At 38.9% G+C, this 19,180-nt stretch overlaps 1 protein-coding gene across 6 annotated transcripts in view; it reads right to left on the reverse strand.

Moving 5' to 3' along the window:
• LOC125644823 (sodium channel protein type 2 subunit alpha-like) overlaps positions 1 to 19,180 on the reverse strand; it is a 115,024-nt gene that overhangs the window by 18,424 nt on the left and 77,420 nt on the right. For all 6 annotated transcript variants that reach the window (XM_075117903.1, XM_075117900.1, XM_075117904.1 and 3 more), the window contains 3 exons: positions 5,633 to 5,753; positions 4,458 to 4,612; positions 2,579 to 2,752 (listed from right to left, as the gene is read on the reverse strand). In XM_075117903.1, the coding sequence (XP_074974004.1) occupies positions 2,579 to 2,752; positions 4,458 to 4,612; positions 5,633 to 5,753 (450 nt within the window). The remainder of the gene's footprint in view (positions 1 to 2,578; positions 2,753 to 4,457; positions 4,613 to 5,632; positions 5,754 to 19,180) is intronic.

Consider the following 19,180-nt stretch of genomic DNA (forward strand, 5'->3'; position numbering starts at 1 on the left):
GGAAAACACTTTGGCAAAAAGTGGGCAGACACCCCAGTAACTGGTGCAGATTCCACAACACTCTTCTTTATGCTTCCGCTTACCAACAAGTTTGGTAGGTTTCAGTGGCAGCAGTTCACCTGTGAAAGGCTGATGATTGCTGTGATAACTCAGCATGGACATCTTCCCATGGCCTGTTGTCAGGAAGACTTCATAAACCTTAGATATTAATAATACAGTCGCTGTTCCACACCCAGACATAAAAACATAGTGACTAATATCTCTGAAATTAGTGTTGATGGAGCTGCCACGTTCCTACTTTCTTGACTATCTTCTTCCAAAAGGGAGATTTGAGAAGGATGATTAACATCATCAGTAAGGTCCGAAAATGACTTATTGAGCAAAAGCCTAACCACCACCCATTTAACGGCACATTGTTGTACATTATAATATAAGAGTTATGAAAGTAAAACAAGCAGGATTTGGACTATAGTGATTGCCATTTAAAAGTCATTGTTTACCAATAGATAAACAATTGAGGTTCCCAGCTTATTTCCTGTTCTAAATAAAGGAAAGTACAGTGCTATCTCAGGTACTTGTGAGACAGCTATCGGCGAATTTCAGCTTTTTATTGACCACCACTGTATATTTACAAAGACACACGGGCAATGAAATCATATTTGTACTATATCAGAGAATATTGCTCAATGTCAATTACTCCACCACGGGAGAGGATTAACTTTCATGTCTGAAATGAAGCTAATCTAAGCAGTTTTAAGTGGAAGAATTTGCCACAGTTGTGTTTCTTTTGATTAAAGTATAACTATAGCATTCCACCACTAGAAGTATAGAAGACATGTATACCTGAATATATGCGTATTTCATTCCAGTACTTGAAAGAATCCTGAAGACCTTCACTTAATCCCACAAGATTTATAACACAAATCACTTTTCAGATGTAAGTATTCACTGATATGACAATAAGGAATGCCCCTTATGTGCTAAAATAGTTTTATTTTATATATAAACAAAAATGACTTGAACCACAACTATGGGAGTTAAAAGAGCATGCATCTAGAAATGACAATCTGAGATCAGATAGTAATAAAACACCAGGAGTACTTGTGGCACCTTAGAGACTAACAAATTTATTAAAGCATAAGCTTTCGTGGGCTACAGCCCACTTCATTGGATACATCGAATGGAACATATAGTAAGAAGATATATATATAACATATGGATAAGTTGGAAGTTGCCATACAAACTGTGAGAGGCTAATTAGTTAAGATGAACTATTATCAGCAGGAGAAAAAAACTTTTGTAGTGATAATCAAGATGGCCCATTTAGATAGTTGACAAGAAGGTGTGAGGATACTTAACTTAGGGAAATAGAATCTAAGTTAAGTATCCTCATTGGGCGTAGGAGCCAGAGGGGGGACATGCAGATCCATGGCATGCAGAGCGGGGCAAGCCCCCAATCCCGCTCCCTAGCTGGAGCAGGACAAGCCCCGGACCCTGCATCCTGGTGAGAGCTTGAGGGCTGAATTAAAACGTCTGAAGGGCCAGATGTGGCCCCTGGGCCGAAGTTTGCCCACCGCTGTTCTAGAGCATACTAACAGAAACATTACAATGAAGGGACCAGAATTTGGACTGCCTCGTGAAGCAATACAATAATTTAGTGGCAACAACCTTCAACACCTTTGCCTCCAAGATACCCATTTTCATTTGAACACACACATCACTTTGGCTCACTAAAGGACTGAGTCAGATAACATTGGAAGGCAGGAGACCAAAATATTCTGGGAGCACTGATCCCTTAAGACAATGATCATAAGAACAGCCATACCGTGTCAGACTAAAGGTCCATTTAGCCCAGTATCCTGTCTTTCAACAGTGGCCAATGTCAGGTGCTCCAGAGGGAATGAACAGAACTGGTAATGATCAACTGATCCATCCTCTGCAGGGACTTTGTACAGATATATGCCATGGCTGGGAAGGAAGCCAAGAAAGCTTCTCTTCTCTTCTCTTCCATCATAAACCCTCCCAAGTCATAGCTAACTTATTTCTTACAAATTGTCAAACAGCTAATAAACTCCAGCTACACTAACTAATTTCATATGTTAATGCCACTGCCTTTTTCACTACTTCACTGCAAACACTAACAGAGTAGAGGATAATCTCTTGGGAATAAAGCTTTGACAGCATTTGGACCAAACATAGTATCTTAGATGCAAAGTTTGGATGGCTGTAGAAAAGTTCCATGATGATATAATGTATTATTTGAGAAACAATATGTGATCATATAATAAGACTGTGTCATAATGTATATGCACAAATTGTGGAGTTTTGCTTGGGACCTTAACTTTGGTATGTCCTGGCTTTTGTTTAGTATGCAACGTTCTGTTAGTTATAGTTTTCTCTTTTGAGTATAAATGCACCTTTAGTAACACCATCAGATAACCACAGGCTGTTAGTAAAATTTCCATTAATTTTTGCTCAAAGTACTGTGTTCATTAGAAATCTACTTCACAATAGTGAGCTTTGTAACTTTGTTGATAGGAAAATCAGTCAGAAAAGACTTGAAGAATAAAGAACTTACATCAACAATCAAGAAGTCCAGCCAGCACCAGGCATTAGTGAAATACATTTGAAAACCATAGGCAACCCATTTCAGAAGCATTTCCAGAATAAAGATGTATGTGAAAACCTTGTCAGCATATTCCAGCATGGTCTTGATAGTCTTGCGCTGCTCTATATATATGTCTTCAAAAGCCTGTGAACACAACGTTTGCAAATATTCATAACTAAGTATTCATTCCTGGTTCAGAAAGATCAATTAGATAAATGAAGAAAGCGGAGGGATTAAAGTCTGTGCACCATTTTCATTTTCTTCTTTGTGCACTATTTTCAACTCTTAAATTACTTAGTTCCCATTTCACTACATCTGCTTCAACAGAATCCAACTTTGAGAGAGGCAGTCTTGTTTTATGCTTTCTCCAATAGAATATGGAGCATATGTTTTCTTAAGCAAAAGGAAAAGTCTAGTCTCTATTATTTTGAGAAACAAGAAATATAGGGACTCTACATATAATTCTGTGTACTGTTTGTGTGACTCTCAGTTGTCTGTGATTTTTTTGCACAATTGAGGTTTGGTTTTACAAAATCAAAGTAAATAATTCCAGGCCAAATCCTGAGGTCCTTACTCAGATTTTTACTCAACCTTTAAATAAACCCTCACAGAAATTAGTGATAAATTTGCCTATAAGAATTATTGCCTATAGAGACTTCAGGATTTGTGATCCTATTTTATTATTGAATCAAGAAATAAATACAAAGAATGATTTTCTGCCAATATTTTAATACGGGGCTTAACTCAAAAAATCCTCCTTTTCCAGATACGTACATTCTCCCAGAGAGGAGTAGTGAGGAAGATTTTATTTACTTCCCCATTTAAATAAAACGCTTTTCCTATCAGCATAACCAAGAAAAAAGACAGTGTTTACTGGCAAGAAAATATATATTTAAGTGTATTTATGGAAATGTCGGTAATTTGTTTTTGGAAAGTATACTATGCCCATTGATAGTGTAGCAAATGTAGAGCATGTGTAATTTGAAATGGGATAGTGGGTGAAGAGTGACAATCTTTTTGGAAACAATTGCCATTTAGTGAAATCTTATACATTCCAAAGATGACAAAAAATTTAGAAAATAATAATAATAGTAAGACAACAATGACCCAGGGTGGAGCATGACAGTGATGATTTAAGCAGAATGCAGAGAGTTCCAGAGCTTCACTAGCTAGTTCAAATGGCCCCAAATCCTAAAGTAAAATAATTTGAAGCCATAAATGTGTATATGTTTTAATATGATTCTGATGTGCACTCATACATTGGCCCAGGTCCTTTCGGAAATAGAGATGGGCTCACAATTCAAAATTTTGGTCAAAATCCAAACAGTAACAAAGGTCAGTAGAATTCAGGTCCAAAACTCTGCACTATAAATAACCACTATAAATTCTGGGTAACTCCACTGGCTATAATAAAGTTACTCCAGATTTCATAGAATCATAGAATATCAGGGTTGGAAGGGACCTCTTACATCAGTCTAATTAAAAGCAGAATTTAGCCCAGTGTTTTGGTTTTGGTCAATCTCTAATCAAAACATATGTGAATCTTAGTAAGCCTTCCAACTTTGGTCCACATTTCAAAACTGTAATGAAACATGAAATGCAGGAACTTTTAGAGTGTTTTTGAGTTTCAGCGTGAACATTTTGCACAGCTGTGATTAAAATACATCTATCAAGGCTTCTTTATCTTGCACATTATAAAGTGAGTGTTTGCTACTGCTGATTCCCAAATATTTCTTAAACTGATTAGAGTTTTATACTGATCAAAACCTATCCTGTATGCAAACATACTTTTAATAAATCACCCTTCTAAAAGCTTATTTTTCAGAATATGTCATCAGTATTTACTCACCAGAGCGCCACTGCTCAGAAGAATCATGAAGACAATGAATGTCTCAAACCAGTTGTGTTCAACTATGCTGTAGCAGGTTTTCCTAAGATTCCACCAGATTTTGCCTTTGCCATCTTCTATACTTACTTGACAACATGTGAACTTCTGCACACAACCTTTAAACATATTAAATAACTAGAAATTGGAATAAAATAGCAATTTATTTTGAAGTAGTTAATCACTCTGGCATCCAAATTATTATTAATTTTATTAGTTTGGTAGCCACTCTCTTTATGAGATACTTTTAAAATCTGACACTGGAATCCCCTACTTGCCGTTATAAGGTTCGAATATCTGAATAGTGATAATAAATAGATTTAAACTACATCTAGGAGTGAAACCATGGGGAGAAAATGACAGTGATTTGCATTTACAACTAAGTATGAAATTGACTTTAAAAATATCTGTCAATATTACACACAATCTATGAACTACAATAAAACCTCAGAGTTACGAACACCTCGTGAATGGAGGTTGTTCGTCACTCTGAAATGTTCATAACTCTGAACAGAACATTACGGTTGTTCTTTCAAAAGTTTACAGCTGAACATTGGCTTATTACAGCTTTGAAACTTTACTATGCAGAAGAAAACTGCTGGTTTCCCTTTTATTTTTTTTAGTAGTTTACTTTTAACATAGCACTGTACTGTATTTGCTTTTTTTTGTCTCTGCTGCTGCCTGATTGCGTACTTCCAGTTCCAAATGAGGTCTATGGGTTGTCTGGTCAGTTCGTAACTTTTGTGTTCATAACTCTAAGGTTCTACTGTATATCCAAAACACAGTAGTGTTTGTGGCTATTGGTCAGTTCTGTTTGTCTCAGAAAAACAGAGTTGCTCCAAATTCTAAGGGCCTTCTCTAATGACTACAAAACACAGTTATAGGATTGGAAAAATTAATACTGCAATTATCTTAATATTGAGATATGTTAGTGATTGAGCAGGGAGGAGAGTTAGCCACCTTCCAGAGAATTCCTATTTTGACATTTGATTATCACTGACAAGGGAGTAGCTTCTCTTGGCTAGTGAAACCAAGAAGGCCCATGGCGTTTCAAGTGCCAACTGTTGTAGAAGCAAATTGTGTTGAATCAAGCCCCAGTTTGCTAACACGATCTTTAGGCAATATTGTGTTTTGGTTACCTTTTGTAAAACAGGCTATTGGTTCAAGAGCTTCTTCAGGTTCAATCTCAGCTTGTTCGCCCTCTCCAGGAGGGGCAATATCAACTGTGCTGCCTTCGGATGAGCTGGATGCATTTAGCTTCTGAAAATAAAATCCCACAGGAAACATTTTTTCCTAAGTATATATTATTTATAGAAGATATTGAAATATGCCAGTGCTCCATAACTTTTAAATAAGATTATCAGTAACTACATATTGATAATATGCATTACCATAAGTAAAATCGTAGTATTCAAATCTATGTTGTGTGGGTTTGATTTCTAGAATATCTTCTTATAGGAAATTCTAAAAAATAATTTGTCCGCTAACCTGATCCATGTATAAGAATTCTGAAATTAAGGTTCAATAATATTAAAATTAGGCAATTTGCATATGCCATACTGTTAGTTATTTCACTCCCTATTATATTGGATTAAACTGGGAATGGCACTTAATCTTTCCAGCACAATGACCAAACCAACAGAAATCAGCAAACATATCTTCATGTCCACTACAAATGGTATTTTCTCTACAATATACAGTGTATGGATTGAAATGTTGAAAATTAGATCTTTTTTCCAGTAGCAATCTTTATGACAGTACACATGACCTGTTGTTTAAGTATCTTACTGTAATGTCAGTTGAGAGGAGCAGCAAGTTAACTTTAGGACAAGCCACTATTTTGCATTATCTTCCACTATGCATGTGTTACCTTTTTATATAATCAAATCATGCAGTCCTTTCTCAGGCAAAATTCCTACTGACTTCAGTGGAAGTTTTGCTGAGGACTGAAGATTGCATGATTCAGGGACTGATCCAAAGGCTCCTGAACTCAGTGGAAGCCTCTCCGCTGATTTTAGTGGACTTGGGATAAGGCCACTGATCTATTGGCAGTTTAAGGCTATCTATTATTCTGGCACCTATATTTGCTTTTAAATTTGCAAGTAAAACTATTTTTAAATGAATTTATTTTTTAGCACAACTAAAGTGAAAACAAGCACTCATCAAAGAGTTTGTAACATGTTTTTAGCTGTTAATATTGTTGATTTGTGTCTTGAATTACTTCAATCAGAAATACATTCTTATTCAGTTTTAAATAGGTAATGTATCCAAGTCTCCAGCCTTAAAGAAAGCACCGTAGTGAAATACATCATTATAGACCATGCAGCAGTAGACGTAATATGCTACAAGACTGTAATTTAGATTATAGTATTGGCAAGAAACTGTTAATGTTATTGCCATATAATTTATAATCTCATGAATGGCTACATACTCTACAGTTAATTTTATGGATTTATATAGGAATTGATGTACATACATCGAGTACATTACATACATGAGACATTAATACTGATAATTGGATGCTGATTTAAAGTATTATTTAAAGATTGATCCTATGTTGTATTAGAATACAGAATAATGTAGAGTCATTATTTATATTGAAAATTTGAGTTTGATTCCTGATCATGAAATAATAATCCTATTCTAGGCCAAAATACTTTGAGGCTGATGTGCCATATCCTTAGATGTTGCGTAAATCTGTGTAGCTCCATTGACTTCCAATCAAGGGGAGCATGACCTCCGTTAAGCTACACAAATTTACACGACCCTGGGGATCTAGCCTGACACCTTTATCAGCCCAGGATATGGTTACTACTGAATCAACAGGCACCACTCTCAGGTAGTTGTTACCTTGCTGAAATATCTAATGAACAAATATTTAATTGAATAAAATGATAAACAAAATGACTGATTAAATGTAGACATGAGATTCAGGAGTAGTCATGTCTGTGAACATATAGACATCAGATTCTGAGGATATCAATCAGAATGCTCAGATTTGCACTCTGTATGGAAAACTAGAGTATGGTTGAAAGGCAGTGACTGTACCTGAGCTCTGACTGGCTGTGACATTCTGTTTCAGTATAAACCTTGATAAGATGCTACTTTATGATTGCTTATGGCTTTTTTGGAATTTTGTGTAGCTTTTGTAAAGGAGATGAACAGTTCTGAAAACTACATTTTCTACTGATCTTTAGTTAAGGCTTTATTATTAAGTATAAGGCCTTGATATTACATCCTTGCCTTCCATTAACTCAGGAGACAGCTTGCAGGGTCAGGCGTTAAATTATTTGGAAAAAAAGAACATGATCCAAACATAATTGAAATTGATGTGACTCTTTCCATTGGCTGCACTGGGCTTTGGAGCAGGCCTAAAGAAATAGGGTTACTGTAGATAAGTAATCCATATCTAAATAATAAGTATGATATCCTGTACATGTTATAATTTCTTCTTTGAGCGGCTCTGCATATTTCCACTTATGGGTATTGCACTGCCTGGTGGTGCCTGATGTTAGAACCTTCTCCAAGCAGTGCCTGTTAGAACACTTGCACGGCCCCTTTGCCTCTGCCCTGAGCATCTCCAGATGTTGTAAAAGGGGGGCAATGCCTTCTATCAGCTCACTTCCTTTCAACCAGTGTGTCAAATGGAAGTGAACCACTCCAGACCATTTGGATCTGGGTTGTTTTTTTTCTCCAGTTCTTAGTGTCTTGGTAATTGTTTAGTATAGTTATAGTTAGTTAGTTAATGTCAGTTAGTAGCTTGGTGAAACTGAAGAAAAAGCAGAAGCTAAATGAATTCTTTATGTTGGTCTTAACTGCAGAGGATGTGTAGGAGATTCCCATTCTTCTTCGATGACAAATCTGAGGAACTGTCCCAGACTGAGATGTCAATATTGGAGGTTTTGGAACAAATTAATAAATTAAACAGTACTAAGTCTCCAGGACCAGACAGTATTCACCCAAGAGTTCAGAAGGAGCTCAAATGTGAAAATACAGAACTACTATCTGTGCTATGTAACCTATCACTTAAGTGAGCCTCTGTACCAAATGACCAGAGGATAGCTATAATGCTGAATTTTTTAAACAAAAGGCTCCAGAGGCAATCCTGGCAATACCAGGCAAACTGATTGAAACTATAGTAAAGAACAGAATTATCAGACACATAGATACACACCATGTGTTGGTGAAGAGTCAACATGGCTTGTTGTTTCCTAATAAAAGGAAATCATTCCTCACCAATCTGTTAGAATTCTTTGAAGGTATCAGCAAGCATGTGGACAAGGTTGATCCAGTGGAGATAGTGTACTTAGACTTTCAGAAAGCCCTTGACAAGGTACCACACCAAAAGTTCCTAAGCAAAGTAAGCAGTCATGGGGTGAGAGGGTAGATCCTCTCATGGATCAGTAACTGGTTAACAGATAGGAATCAAAGGATAGGAATAAATGATCAGTTTTCATAATGGAGAGAGGTAAATAGTGGGGACTCTACTATTTAATCCAACGATCTGTACTGGAACATGTGCTGTTCATATATTCACAGAGTTCTGAAAAAGGGGATAAACAGTGAGGTGGCAAAATTTGCAAATGATACAAAATTACTCAAGATAGTTAAATCCAAAGCTCGCTGCAAAGAGTTATAAAGGGACCTCACAAAAGTGGGTGACTGGGCAACAAAAAAGATGAAATTTGGTGTCAATAAATGCAAAGTAATGCACTTTGGAAAAAATAATCCCAACTATATACTCAATGATGAGGTCTAATTTAGCTGTCTCCACTCAGGAAAGAGATCTTGGATAGTTCTCCAAAAACATCTTCTCAACGTGCAGTGGTAGTCAAAAAACTAACAATATTAGGAACCATTGGGAAAGTGATAGATTACAAAACAGAAAATATCGTAATGCCACTATATAAACTGATGATGCACTAAGACCTTGGATACTGTGTGCAGTTCTGATTGCGCCATCTCAAAAAACATATATTGGTTTTGGAAAAGTACAAAACAGGGCAACAAAAATGATGAGGGATATGGAACAGTTTCCATATGAGGAGAGATTAAGACTGGGACTGTTCAGTTTAGAAAAGAGACAATTAAGGGGGATATGATAGATGTCTATAAAATCAAAAAAGGTGTGGAGAAAGTGAATAAGGATGTATTAATTATTACTTCACATAACACAAGAACCAGGGATCACCCAATTCAATTAATAGCAGGTTTAAAACAAACATAAAGATGTATTTCTTCAAACAATGAACAGTCAACCCTTTGAAATCTTTGCCAGGGGATGTTGTGAAGCTCAAAAGTATAACTGGTTTTAAAAAAGAATTAGATAAGTTCAATGATGGCGGATCCATTAATGACTATTAGTCAAGATGGCCAGGGATGCAACCCCAGGCTCTGCGTGTACCTTTGACTTCCAGTATCTGGGACTAGACAACAGAGGATGGATCACTGGATAAATTGCCCTGCTCTGTTCGTTCCCTCTGAAGCATCTGGTCTGGCCATTGTTGGAAGACGGGATACTGGGCTAGATGGACCATTGATTGGTCTGACCCAATATGACCATCCTTATGTTTTTAAGAAGCTGGGGTTCAAGAGATGTGTATTCTGCCTGGCTGTTTTTCTGGCATCAGATGACCACATTAGATGACTGAAATGCTTGGGAGAGGGCCAGTTTCCTTCTGGATGTTTCATCTGCTGGACTTTCATGGCCAGAACTTGCAAGGACAGGCAGAAAAGATGCAGGTGCTTCTACTTAAGGAGGCTCTTGAGGTTAAACCCTCCAGTGCTGGGCACTCATCAGATCCAAAGTCTAAGAAGCCTGTCTCAGTTGCTGTGTCTTACTCCTGAAAGATGAAAGACTTTAAAGGCAGTAGAAAATCAGAACCTTTGTCAGGTCTGGCTCCAGATCCCATTGCTCAAGCAGCCAGGTCTTCAAAGGCACAGGTGATGATGAAGAGCAGACTGCCTGCTACAGAACCAAGAGCCACATTGTCAGCTCCAGCTGTGTTGGTTCCGAAGAAGAAGTCAAGGAAGAAGACAGCCACTGTTAGCAGTGCCAGATCCCTCATTTCAGATTTGTCAGATCTATCTGATTCTGACAGGGCCGCTACAGTTATGGGTCCAAAACCCAGGCCGCTTCTGGCTTCAGCTTTAAGTACCAAGCGGGTGGATCTATGTATTTCACCAGATTCCGTGCCATCCAGGTCTTCAGCTCCAACTTCGACCTCTGTCCAGTTCCAGCTCCATCTTCAGGTCCATAGAAGACATTTACTTTGGCTGATGTACACCATTTGGCTTCTGAGGGCTTCTTGGATCTGAATGAGAGGAAGAGACAGGCTTTGTCAGTTCTGAGTTCAGTGTTGATTCTCCTGAAAAAAGGAGAAGAGCAGAGGAGATTATTAGTCTTTCTCCTGGTCTGTCTACACCACGGATTGGCAACCTTTGGCATGCGGCCTGTCAGGGAAATCCGGGATGGTTTGTTTACCTGCAGCATCCATAGGTTCAGCCGACTGCAGCCCCCATTGGCCTGGAACGGTGAACCATGGCCAGTGGGAGCTGCGATCGGCCGAACCTGAGGCCACGCAGGTAAACAAACCGTCCTGGCCCACCAGCGGATTTCCTGATGGGCCACATGGCAAAGGTTGCCGATCCCTGGTCTTCACCTTCTCCTAAGACTCCTATAGTGTCCCCACAAAGGGTTTTCTCTCCATTTATTTCTCTTCACTCTCTGGGTCCATTACTATCTCCAGTACAATCCATCACTGATCCAAGGCCAGATCAGTGTTTAGAGGATGACAGAGGAAGAATAAAGAGATTGTTTCTTCCTGCTTCTTCTGTTTGATCCTCCTCCTGCAGGTATGGTCTCACATCACAGTTGTGCGGGAGACTAACAGTCCTGGAGTCCATGGCCTTATTGAGTGCTGCCATCGGAATTTTTCAATTGTCCTCCTTATGGATAGAAAGGTGATATGGGAAAAGATGGCACTGTTTGTGCAGGATTTGCCAGATGACAAAAGGAATTAGCAAATGTGATCCTAATGTTGGTCATAATGTGGCAAAGCATGCTTTTGGAGTTTCTTTAGACACCTTGAACTCTTCTGCCAGAGCACTGGCACATGAAGTTACCTGGAGAAGACAAGCTTGGCTTTGTTGCTCTTCTCTGGCTGAGGATATGAGAATTGAGGTGGGGATGGTCTTTTAAGTGAAAAGGCAAATGAGTTTCTGGAAAAGCTGAAGGAGACAAGATTGAAAGCTGCTATTTGGACTTTGATTTCTTTTACCAGGAGAAGACCTGTGACTACTCATTTCGGTTATCAGAAACACAGTCTTCCTTGACTTATTTCCCATTGAATCAAAGACATCAGTAACAACACCAACAGGCTACATCTTTCCAGAGCCAACACAAGAAGAAGTCTTTCAAATCAAAGCCTAAATCTAAACAATCTGCTTTCTCCCTGTTGTCTCTGGTGAACAACCAAGCCTCAGATTTGCTGATAGGATCGAGAATCCAGAACCAATCAGTGGGGATCCTTCTCTTCCTCTGTTTGGAGACAGGCTAGCATATTTTCTCATCAGATGGAGGGTTGTTTCATAATACACTGGACAAATCGGTGCTAGAAATTATAGAAGAGGACTAGGTCATTCAATTTGAGAAACTGCCCCCGTTCAATTCCTTATACCCTACCCTTTTCACAGAACCTTCTCATGAGGCTATTTTACTTTCAGAAGTGCAGAAATTCCTTCTGATAGGAGCTGTTGAGGAGGTATCTAAAACCTGAGAGGTTGAGTTTTATTCAAGAGACTTTTTGGTATAGAAAAAGTACAGTTTCATCTGAATTTAGATTTAAGGAATCTGAACAAATACATAACTAAAACTTCCATATGTATGTTAACTCTGGCCTCCATAATCCCTTCATTTTCAGCTCTAGACCGGTTTGTGATGCTTGAGTGAAAGAACGCATATTTTCATATTTCTGTCCAATACAGTCATCAAAAGTACCTTCTTTTAAGGTGTTGGGAGGCCATTTCAATACATCATGCTCCCATTTGGCCTGTTAACCACACCAATAGTGTTTACAAAGTGCCTTTCTATAGTAGTGGCTTATATGAAAAAGCAGCGTATTGTTGTTTGCCCATAATTGAGTGATTGGCTGTTGAAGGCTGCTGTTTGCAAGGATCTATCAAGCCACCCTGCTGTACAACCACCCTTTTTTCAGACTTGGAGATGCTTCTGAATGTCAAAAAGATGAATTTCTGCCCAACTCAGAGAACTATATTCATAGACTTCATATTGGACTTGTTGGTAGGAAAAAATCTTTTTATCAGAGGACAGTTTTTTAAAAATAGTGCAGTCTGTTTTAAACTCTGAAATATGTCTAACACAGAAAGTAATTTTCTTCCTAGGTCTCATGGCAGCTAAGACTTATATGACGCTGTTTGCATATCTCAGAATGAGGCCAATGCAGCACTGGACGTCTCAAGTTTACAGGCCAAATCTGGACAATCTTCAATTGTTAGTTAATAACCTTTGAGACATTCTGGACTCACCTGTCTCTCCTTGGGATTTTATTTGGTTTTTATTTACATTTGTGAAGTCAGCATTTGAACCCTTGGCTGAGTGTTTGTGTATTAAAATAGCATTCACTGTTGCCATAACGTCAGCCAGAAGGGTGAGGGAACTAAAGGCCATGGAGCTGATCCACCGTACATCTTTTCATAAAAGAGGTTCTTAGACCTGATCCTAAGGTTATGCCAAAAGTCGTTTCTGAATTTCACATTAATCACACAATTAATTTGCTGGTATTTGTCCCAAGGCCACCTAGTAATAAAGGGGAATCAGTTTCAAATATTTTAGATAGAAGAACTCTTGCATATTATTTAAATAGAACTAAATTTTTTTGAAATTTCTTCCTGTCACTGGAATTGTGAGCTGTTGCTTCATTAAATGATTTAAGCTGTACATGGTGAGAATAATAATATGATATATTGAAACTAGGTAGAATAGAACTCATTTATGGCCTCATCCTTCACCACTGAAATCAGTAAGATCTTAGTCACTGACATCAAGGGTCATAGAATAAAGGCTGACAACTATCAATCATTAATACTTCCAATCATTGTCAATGAAAAGTAAAGTCAGTTCTTTAACTGTTCTTGCCCAACACAGGACTCTGTTGCCACTATTCCAGACATCACAATTGTTACATTTGTTAAACAGCAAATGAGAGAAGAGTAGTTTATTTTCATTAATATAAGAAAGAGTGCAATTCCTTAGCCTGCTCTTCATTTATGTTTCAGGCAATCACAAGTGTCGAAAATCAAGTGAAGTAAATTACAAACCCCCCTAAAATTAAGAAAGAATGGTTGTCGTTTAGAAAAGGTTTTAATGCTGATTTTTCTAATAGTAATACCAATAAAAATATCAAGAAAGTTCAAGATATTGTATGGATTACAAAATAATTCTTTGTTAAATTGTCCTTTCATTTTATGCATAGGATTATCAGCCTCTAGAATTTCCCATTCCCTGTAGATACTGCTCAGTACCTGCAGAGAGGTGTCTTATTCTATACAGGGATACAGTTGAAACTATTTGTTTATGATGCAGCATTCTCAAGGCCTGAATCAGCAAAACAACATGCTTAAATTAGGGCAGAACCTCCTCTCCCGACGCCTAGACTATCAAGGAAAAACTACTTCTATGGGCTTAGTGCTGTTCTGAAAAAAAATATAATTATACACATTATTGTATAGAATGTGACAAATAGGCATAAATAGTAATGCATTAGTAACAACCAGAATATTTGAGTAACTACATTCATTAGAGTGTATAGTGAGCCTACATACTCTTCTTTTGAAAGTAGTGCATTTTCTAATTTCAACAGTTTAAATCATCAAAACAAACCTTGACCAACAGCATGTTGTTGGCCCATTTCCATCAGAATGCATTCACTTAAGACCCGTTCTTGCCCCCATTTAATTTTGCTCTAGATTTCAATGGGAGCAGGAGCCGGCTGCTAAAATTTTAAGCTTTACAAAGTGCTTCATGATTCAAAGTGACAATAATATAAATAAAGGGACTCAGCCATTACAAATTGCCTTTAATAATCCAGCTATTCATTTCAAACTTTGAGTTTTGACTGTTACAAATTGCTGTCTGATTTGGTTGACAAAATATAATATAAATAAAGGAATTCCCTATTCAAAATTGCCTGGAACCAAACCATTAATCTCAAATATCATTAAGTTTGCATGTATACTATGAAAATAACTCTGCTAATTGCATCTCTTAGAGCTTTATTCTGGTCTTTTGGATTAGCTCAAGCATATCTTGATTTATATCATTATGATATTTGCCCTGAAACTGAAACAGTGTGTATGTACACAGTACTGTGAATTTCTATCAGTACATAAGGTCCAGTAAGGTAGATTTTAGTTATTGCCCAGTTAAGGTCAATTAAAAATATAGATGTCAAATGTCTACACCATACATAATTTTAACATTGAAGGCTCAGTTATGTCTCCTATGAGGCAAAATCTTCTTATGAGCAGATGCATGACCTGAATGGTGGCGTTTTTCTTTTGAAAGACATATTGTGCCACAATGCCTCCTGGGTATGTGGGGAGGAGAGCACAGAGTTAATCTTGCTAAACCTTTAACAAGATGGGTCAAATGCTCCCCCCTAGCACAGCCATCTTGTTACATTGGAGGATGGAAGGCATCCTTGTGACTTCTCTTTTCTGTAGTCCACTCAAAATTTTGGTACTAACCCTGCAGTTGGATTCTTATCTGTGCAGATTCCCTTTGAAGCCAGTGCGGCTCCATGTGGGCACAACATTTTGTTCCTATGGGTCTAGTTGCAGGATTGGATCCTTAGTCCTTACAAGCTGCAATCATGTCAAATTCTACTCAGAGCTACACTGATGTAAATCCACAGCAGTCCTGTTAAAGTCATTAGAGTTGTTCCAGATTTACACTGGCATTAGAGCAGAAACAGGTGCATCACTTTTATAAATGTTATAAACTTTTATAAAACTTTTATCAATTTTTGCGTCATATTTGCTATTATCAATCAGTGAGAGTTCTGTCAGTTATGCTGCAATGGAGAGCACATTTGCCTTTTATTTAAAAAAAACAGTGGATAAATGTAACAGTGCAACTTTTTAAAAAGAAATGTTCATTGCTTAAGTTACTCTGATTTATACGGAGTAATGTGAGTCCCAGATTTGAAACACAGACTCAGGTATCATAACATGTGCATTCCAAAATAATTGTATTTGACAGAAGAATTTTATTATGCAAATGATTTTTAGTTTCTTTGGTTTTTGGAAGAGAATGTTTGTAAAGGCTTATTTCTGGCACTTCTGTTCTCTCTTCTCTTCTTCTGTGAAGTGCTTTTTGTTTTTCTATTTGCTTCTGCTGAATATTACTTTTGGCATAAATTATATGTCCTGTTCATATGCAGTTTATGAAAATTCAAGATATGTGGGTGCCCAAATGAATACAGAATATCACTCTTAGTACCTAGCAAGTTTGCATTAAGCATTTCAAAATATAAATAAATGTAAATATTTTTGTGAATAAGTCGATTTCGAAATGTTCCAATTATTTTCATTAAGGAATGTGACAATAAGCATTACATAAATCACCTAGAACTTTGTTTATTAAAACAATATATTTATAAGGGCTGAATCAAAAAGGGTTGTTTTTATATTTTTAAAAACTGTGCATGCTCCCTTTTTTCTTTGTTCTTTTTAAAGTTAAACATTCCTTTAATGTTTTGATCCATATTACCAAAACCTGTAAAACATGCAGTTACTGTTAAAGTACTTTATAAAAAATATCTAGAAGAGTCATTAGCAGAGTCAAACGTATGTTGGGGTTGCCAGTCTTGCCTGACCATGCTGTGATGTGAGTCACATGACTCAGCAGAGAGCAGCTGTGCACGTTTCTACTATCTTGCAATGGATGGGGAAGGAACATAGCTGAGTAGCATGCAGGCCAGTCAATATCCATTAGAAAAGTGACTATATATGTATAACTTGCTTAGGTAACCTGTGTAAAAGTGGTGATACGTTGCTCTACCTGGTTAAAAAGCACCAGAGCTGCATTCTTGATTGCTCCAGCTTGGTTTTACCCCTGTGAGAAGTAAGAACGGTAGGCAGTGAAGTTCAAGATTACAGTACCTCTACTTTTCTTCTCTTTGGAAACTCTCATGTAAACATGGCTTCAAAACAGTCAAAATATATTTACTAAATATTTTATCAGTTGGCAAAAAGGAGCATACATATTGGCTGACAACAGAGTTCAACAAACATTCCTAGGGATCTACTCTAAGTTTATATCTAGTATCATCAGATGAATATAAAATATAGGAGCTGCAGCTAATAACTGTTCTGCAAAATTGTGGCTCACAATCAAGAAACAAAAATGAGCTAACTACATAACAATATGGCTAGCACAGATTTTGAAAGTATATGATAGCTTTAAAGATAAATCTTAACAAACATTATTTTAACTCTTGGCAGAATATTCTTCGAATTTTTATGCTTAAATTGTTTACTCTTCGTTTAATTGACCATATTTTATCGTTCTAAACTGAATGCATACAATAAGCAAAATACTTTGAGGTTTTCTGTTGTATAGTTCCTGCTTCCATTCTTTTAACAATGATAGAATTTACATGTAGAAATACCTCACAAAACGGTGAATTCTCCTTGAATTTCTATCCAAATTAGATACTGTGAGGTACTGTATTATGTAAAAAAATATTTTAACATTATTATTTTATGTATATTTCTAAAGTTTCTTGATCCATTTGAGAAGGAATGGGCCAGCTGGATGGTTGGACCTGGCCCATCAGTGGCATTTGAGACAGTGGGCTGACACATTACAGATCCCACCTATCAAGCACTCTGAAGAAGCTGATACTTTGGATGGTGTAGTGCAGAGGTGGGCAAACTACGGCCCACGGGCCACAACCAGCCCGCGGGACCCTGCTGCCCAGCCCCTGAGCTCCTGGCCCGGGAGGCTAGCCCCCGGCACCTCCCCTGCTGTTCCCCGTCCCCCACAGCCTCAGCTCACTGCGCTGCCCGGCAGGAGCTCACAGCCCCTCACCCAGAGCATTGTGGCCTGACCTGGTGCTCTGTGATGCATGGTGCCGTGGCTGGCTCCAGCCGGGCAGCGCGGCTGCCTGTCCTGGTGCTCTGGGCGGCGCGGCTGTAGCACTGCCAGCCACCGGTGCTCCAGGCAGCGGGGTAGGGGGCAGGGAGCAGGGAGGGTTGGATAGAGGGCAGGGGAGTTCGGGGTGGTGGTCGGGGGCAGGGGTGTGAATAGGGGTCAGGGTGATCAGAGGGCGGGGAACAGGGCAGTTGAATTGGGGCAGCGGTTCCGGGGGGGCAGTCAGGAAGGAAAGGGGGGTTGGATGGGACGGCGGGGGGCAGTCAGGGGCAGGGGTTCCAGGGACAGTCAGGGGACAGGGAGAAGGGGTGGTTAGATGGGGCAGAGGTCCCAAGGGGATAGTCAGGAATGAGAGGAGGGGTTCGATGGGGCCGTGGGGGACAGTCAGGGGCGGGGGGTCCTGGGGCAGTCAGGGGATGGGGCAGGAGGCCCGGGGGATGGGGGGCTTGGATGGGGCAGGAGTCCTGGGGGGGGCATCAGGGGGCAAGATGCAGGGGGGGGGTCGGATGGGGCAGGGGGCCTGGGCCATGCCTGACTGTTTGGGATGGCACAGCCTTCCCTAACTGGCCCTCCATACAATTTCAGAAACCCGGTGTGGCCCTCAGGCCAAAAAGTTTGCCCGCCCCTGGTGTAGTGCCATTTGGGAAGGAACTGGCCCTTTGAATTGGCCAGGTGGCAGGGAAGGGGAATTCAGGCTACTGGTTTGCAAAGCTGTGAACATACTGATCAGGTCATTACAGGTGATGATATACGATGATATACTGAAACTTCATGACAGGTTTCAGAGGAACAGCCGTGTTAGTCTGTATTCGCAAAAAGAAAAGGAGTACTTGTGGCACCTTAGAGACTAACCAATTTATTTGAGCATGAGCTTTCGTGAGCTACAGCTCACTTGTAGCTCACGAAAGCTCATGCTCAAATAAATTGGTTAGTCTCTAAGGTGCCACAAGTACTCCTTTTCTTTTTGAAACTTCATGGTCACTCACAGCTGTAGGAAGGGGCAACACCTTCTCTCTTTCTACTATTTACTGATCTTGGGTGAAATCCTAGCCCCATCAAAGTCAATGAGAGGCCAGGATTTCAGTCCTTGTTCTGAGGATTAGGGGGCATAGATGTTAAAGAATCATTTTAATGTTGCTAACCTGAACTATTTATTGCTGATTTCAGATATTAACTTGAGACTTATTCCTCCAATTTTATGATGATTCATATATATATATGCAGTGAATTCTGCTAAATAGTATTCCATATATTAACAACTTCTGGTTAATAGCAACATTTTGGTGGGAACCATTCCTGTCCCATTGACCTTAGTGTTAATGGGATTTGGATATTGGCAACAGCAATGCTTATTAAGAAAGGCCCCAGGTGCAGGTTTGCAAGGCTGCAGCCAGGACAGGAAGAGCTGGGATGTGCTTTCCCTGGCTGCAGCCCCACAAACCTGCCTGCAGCAGGTGCTCAGCACATTCCAGTGTTTTCCTTCTGGGGCTGCAGCCCCGCAAACCTGTCT

Source organism: Caretta caretta, chromosome 11 (genome assembly GCF_965140235.1).
Source record: "Caretta caretta isolate rCarCar2 chromosome 11, rCarCar1.hap1, whole genome shotgun sequence".
NCBI classification, from domain to species: domain Eukaryota; kingdom Metazoa; phylum Chordata; order Testudines; family Cheloniidae; genus Caretta; species Caretta caretta.